This window comes from Tetrao urogallus, assembly GCF_951394365.1.
Source record: "Tetrao urogallus genome assembly, chromosome: 11".
NCBI lineage: Eukaryota > Metazoa > Chordata > Aves > Galliformes > Phasianidae > Tetrao > Tetrao urogallus.
The window spans coordinates 2,978,659-2,984,658 of NC_136824.1; the positions used below are offsets into that span (position 1 = coordinate 2,978,659).

Sequence of the window (6,000 nt, forward strand, 5' to 3'; positions counted from 1 at the left end):
ATCCAAGCAAAACATACCCGGTGTGGCCAGGGAGGGACGGGTTTCTGAACAAGGTTAAGGAAGTGGAGTCCTGCTCCCTGCAGGTTGTGGAGGCAGAGTCAAGCCTGGCACAGCACAGCTGAAGCCAGAGCCTGCTACCCGTGCTGCAATACTCACCAACACAACTGAGCACAGCGGCCCAAGGAGACAGAACACTGGAAAAGCACCACGACTCACCATTTTCTGTAGCAACAGAGAGCTCTGCCCCAATAGATTGGGGTCATAGATTTAGTATGGAGATGATTAAGCTGGCTATGGGAATTCTCAGGGAACTCTGCCCAGAGGGTGGTGGGACATCATTACGTATCACCAGCAGCCTAACAGCTGGTTTGGAACATGTCCCACTCCAGTTCTGTTAACTAACCCACTAGCAGGTCTGACTCTTCTCAGTTCCTCATACAAACCTAATTACAGTTAAATTCACATCTGATGTAAAGGGGTAGATGAAGCTTTCAGCTGCATCTAGCATACAATTATTCTACATGCCTAGGAGTCAGGCACCTTTACCAAGTATTCACAGGCAGGGACTCTCCTGCAAGCTGAAAAGCCATGCTTGAATTCAGGCAAGGGCAAGTCTCAAGCAGGCAAGGCACAGGACTGGCCTTTCAGTTCCACCTAAGAATTTTCTCTACCAAGTAATTAAGAAGTAGGCTTGAAATACTCATGTAATGCTCTGTAACTGCCTGAGAGACACTTAGCTCAGCGAGTAGTGGAGTCATGGTTTCTGCCTCGCAAAATATAGTTGCGTCAGAGTTGCTTCAGCTCCACTGTTTACATACCACTAAATAGAGTTATGTACTGCCCAGTTAATGCAGAGGAATTACATACATTAAGCTTTGTCTACATCTACAATTGTCCCATGGATTCACAGATCCACCATGGCACTAGGCCTCAGGGACTGCTTTAGTGGCATCCAAAAAGAACAGCTACCTGATGCACCATTTGCATCACCAAACAAGTTTGCTCCCATCTCCAAAATTATCAGGCTCTATTGACCTGCACAGCACAACACCCAGAACCACACTGCACTTTTCCATCTAATGCAGCTCTTAGTAGGAGAGGTTCTGCAAGGCATGCAAGCAACAGGCAAGCTTAGATACTGAGAAGAGTACACACTGCCAGTCGCTACTGCCCAGAGTGGTGATTAGCCAAAGCCCTGGTACATTGGGGAAGCTGTGAATCACCTTCCCATGACATACAGTCAAAAGCAAGTCTTAGGCCAGCTCTCCCACAGAGCAGTCCAGATGGCCCACATGTGATTAGCTGTTATGGACAAAGTGTTGCATCTGATTGTTTCTTACCTCAGACAGTTACCAAAACCAAGCCATTATGCCCCAAGCAACTGTACTTACAGTGTACCAAGGCCAGGGACTACTGAAATTCTTCAGAGATACTGATTTCATTTTAAATGACAGTTGTCACATTTGTGCAGGTAACCCATAACACCAGTCAGAAAAGGAAACCATAAGGAATTGCTAGGAGAAAGTGAGCAGTGTTGCATTACTGAGCTGAAGTTTCCCCAAACAGGTTATTTGTTGATCATATTTTTTAAAAAGTGAATTTCAGTCCAGTGATTCCAACAGGCTGCCATGCAGACTGCATGTAAACCACTCCAAAAGTGACACACGAGTTCTGTCAGGGATGTACGTCTATTGTCATCACTATTTCCTCAGCATGGCTGCTTGCTTCCAGCTCTATAAAGCTGGAATGATGCTGAATCTCATTCCTGCAGTATTTGGTAGGCAGTTCCTATCAGGGAAAGTGACTCAGCTGAGCTAGACAAGACCGATCCCACCCAACCCATGTAATCCTCAAGCAGCACATGCACCATCCCAGCTCCCAGTCTGGACAGCCGTATGCCGTTAAAAGCCAGCTTTTCCTCTGTATGCTTTATGAAAAGAGAGTAAGTCCCTTTAACTCTTTTGCATCTCCTCTCTAATAACACTTACCTTGTCTCCTTCTTCAATATCACAAATTTTCTCCAGTGTCGAGGGATTGTAGGTAGGGAACTTCTTTCCACTGGTAGACTCATGCCATTCATTGTTTATAAATATCTGAGGAGAGAGCAAAATGAGCAGAACAGGTAGGAGAAGGTCAACACTGATGCAGACAAAACAGAAAAATTACAGAAGTACTCTTCACAACTCCCAAGGCTCTTCAGCTTCCACTGATGGCGTGTTCAATCCATCCCAGTGAGACTTCATGATACAGACAGCAGTTTTCCAAACTGAGCCAGAAAAATGGACAAGAAAGCCTTCATGCACCCACTTAGTTTTGAGCAAAAGTAAGACGGAGGATGGGGACCCACACAGTGTAATGCCATAATTTAGCAGTGAGAAAGAAACCACTGCTGAAATCAATTTCCATGGGAACGGCAAGAGACACCAAGAGAAACCAAAGGGCTCAGGCAAAAGTTGCCCCTTGTTGCATGCTACAAGCAAAGTGTCTGCGTGCAATATTACTTGGTTACTCGTATCCTGCCCTGGGCTACTTCCATAACTGCCCTCAGCACCACAAAGGAAGGTAGGAACAGGCTTGGTTCTACCCCACTATGCCCTGCCACGGGATAGATCGAGCCTCCCACGTCATTGGAGTCATCTGTGACAAGATTTAAGTGTTTCAAAATATTGCATTTCCAGAGCAAGAACAAACAGTCCCAGCGTTGCGTAACTAAAAACGCATTAAATACTAGAGTGTTGTTACACACTGTAAACAGAACATGAATACCTATATACAATTAATTGATTCAACATGCATCTTATCCACATTGCAATCTAACTTGGCAGTGTTATGTTTTATAAATAAAGATACTTTTTAAATCAAGATTAGATGAAGTAATCTTTATTAGTGGCTGTAAGCTAGTACTTTTACTTGGAAGTCTTCCACATTTGCAATCTTGTTTACGACTCTCTATGCACCACCAGGAGATTAATGTTGCATCCCTTACATTTGAAATTCCCACTGCTCTGGGTCATATTTTTTCCTTGGGCAGCTTTTTTCCTGAAAGGAGTTCCTCCCAACTATTTCTGCATAGAAGTATTTGAGACATAACTGGCGCAGATACTGCACTTCTGGTCCCACCTGTTTCATACAGGCTTAGGAAGAAAACACTGCCAGGAAATTATCACATGAAGTCAGTGTTAGAAATACTAATTACTATCAGAAATTAAAATGCAGCACTTAAATAATAGGTAGCTATTTCAGGAATAGATAACACTTCCACTTCAGGTTTCCTCTCTTCCCCTTGAAAAAAGTCACAATAGGCATGAGAGGTGATAGCAAGAAGTGTAAAGTTACAAAGTCAGACATATACTCACAACCTCAGTACAGGGGAGTTATTCCTCCACCTCTGCACCAAGCGTTTATTTTACATGAGAAGGTTGAGAACAGAAAGCAACATTTCTATGAGAAATAGTAAAACAAGGGCGACAAGATTCGCTATTTTGAAAACTAACATACATGCTGATGCCATTCTGGGAACCACACAGCACAGCCCGGTCTTTGGTGCCAGGAGTTGAAATGAAACAGAATAGCGTATCAACTGTTCATGCTGCATACTCCAAATGCAGGACACGAGATTCTGGACAGACCACTTCCATCACACACCCGGGACAAGCATTAAGCTGCTCTGTAAGCAAGATTATTGGTGATAGACTTTCTTCCCTCTCCCTCAGCCCGGTAACTGGCAGAACCAAAAATAATATATTTTTTTGCAAAGTACAAAGTGTGCCATCAGCTGCACACATCTGGTGGAATTCAGAGCTTGCAGAAAACCCCTCCATTTTATGAAGACTGACTGCTGCTCGTTATTTTCTCAGATGCACCGGGGGCAATGGATCGAATATCAAATTCACACTTTTAATTAACATTGTTTCCCACTATTAAGTTACAACCTCGATACTTTTGGTGCGGAGAGTCTCCGGCAAAACTCTGGAGAATAAAAATTTGGTCTTTAAAACAAACACGGCTGCAGGATTGGATCCCAAAGGAATATTATAAAGTGTTCACAACAATAAAAATAACACAAAACAGAACATTTGGATGTTTAAGAAGAACCCTGATGCGGTGTCCATTCCGGACACAGGAAAGTGCAACATTACGTTGTTCTACAACCAGCAGCTGCAGATCCAATCTGCTGCTAAGTGACAATTTTATCTCCAAAAAAAAAAAAAAAAATAAAAAATAGAGAGAGAGAGAGAGAGAGAGAGAGAGAGAGAGAGAGAGAGAGAGAGAGAGAGAGAGAGAGAAGTTTAAAATTAGCAGTTAGCGTAACTACTAGGCTAGATTAATTTGTTTCAGTACTTTGGATGCACAATTCAACACCTCACTGAACAAACTATCATTGCTTACTCTTTCTTCTCACTGCAAGAGAACAAGCTTGGAGTTTGCAGTTTTTTGCCTTGAAATATTTAGCACAGAAACGTAACAGTAATTAATATACACTCAGCCCCTCCAGCTCTTTTAGCCCAGCCACATGACTGAAATATAACAGCCACAAGCCTTGCTATTTCCCCCACTGCATGAGAGCATGGGTCAGGCAGCTGGGAACAAAAAGCAACTTGGGGCTCACAGAGCTGCGCGCACAGGGAGTGCTGGAGTGGAGCTAAGTGCTCCTGCAATGCCAACAGCACTTCTGAAGGACAGAGCTCCCAAACTGAGTTTAAGAGCAGACTTAGAGCTACAGGTTCTTTGGCTTCTCCTAGAGGTGGCCAGCGAGCCCATACAGAGCTCCATGGGGATGGCAAGCAAGCAGCAAGAATGGCATCCATACTGCTCACCTCACTGCCCTTCCACATCGTCCTAGAGATGCAGCCCTCCATCCCCTGCTCAGTGCATCCCTGCAGGGTCAGCAGAACCAACCTCTTCCATCAGCACCCTCACACAGCACTCCTCTCAGCCCTGCCCAGGCTCACCTGCCCAAATGGGACTTGGTAAAGCACTGACACAATGCTGAGTGCCACCTTTGGGATTCACCACATGGGTTCCATGAGCAGGAAGGGGCAAAATGGCCGTCGGGGCTGTAGCCCTCAGCAGGCCCAGCACCAGGGCTGAAAGGACCTGTAGGCATCTGGAGCAGCACTACAGGTTCATTACATTAAGAAATACTAATTTTGTTTTGTTTTTAGACTTTAGAGCTTGGAGCAAGCGCAGCTCTCTAGAAACAACACAGCTACCCACTTGCTCCGGTCACTCGGCCACCTTCACACCCCCATTATCCCACTATCTAGGGCATTAGGAGATGATAAAACAACAAATAAAGCTCTCAGTAGAGGAATAACTTAAAAAACACCTCACCACCAGCCCAATCCCCCCAAGCACGAGGTGACACTGCAGCGAAGCCCACCTCCCCAGCTCACCTTGGTGTATTTCACCTCCAAACCCCTCAGAGGCCGCGGCAGCGGCGGCCCCTTTTTGTCAGGCTGCCCGTTCTCCACAGCACCGTTGAGCGCTGCCATAACCGCCCCGTCGAGCCCACACCACCGTTCTGCCGCTGACAGTTCGCGGCGCCGCCTTAAGAACGCCGCCGCCCGCTCCTATTGGCTGCCGAGCCGCCACGCCCCGCCTCGGCCCCGCCCCCTCCGCGCGGCAGCGGCCCTCAGGTAACGGGCGGCGCCCCGCCGAGGCGCTGCGGCCAGCGAAGGGTCGGGGGGCGCCCGCGGGCCGCGCCTGCTGCCTCAGGGCGGTGAAACGCCCTCAGGGAGGCGGTGGAGGCCTCTCGGAGGGATGGAGGCACCTCAGGGCTTGGGGAGAGCGGCCAGTTGGCCTGCGCCCATCTGAGGGGCCCCGAGGGTGCAGCCTCCAGCGCAGCGCTCTTAGCGTGGTGGGGACGCCGAGATGGATGCTCGCTGTCACGGAGTCCTGAAGGATATGGAACGTGTCTGAAGCGACAGATCTCGGCTCGGCGCCGGAACGAGTTCATTACACGTTGCTTAAAGGCCCTCTGAATGAAGCATGCTTAGG

The 6,000-nt window shown here is 47.2% G+C and overlaps 1 protein-coding gene across 2 annotated transcripts in view; it reads right to left on the reverse strand.

The window, feature by feature from the left end:
- The window catches only part of ALDH1A3 (aldehyde dehydrogenase 1 family member A3), a gene marked incomplete at both ends in the record, with an annotated part of 32,319 nt that extends 26,824 nt beyond the window's left edge, over positions 1–5,495 (reverse strand). For both annotated transcript variants that reach the window (XM_079540972.1, XM_079540971.1), the window contains 2 exons: positions 1,989–2,093; positions 5,397–5,495. In XM_079540972.1, the coding sequence (XP_079397098.1) occupies positions 1,989–2,093; positions 5,397–5,495 (204 nt within the window). The remainder of the gene's footprint in view (positions 1–1,988; positions 2,094–5,396) is intronic.
- Positions 5,496–6,000: the final 505 nt, after the last annotated feature.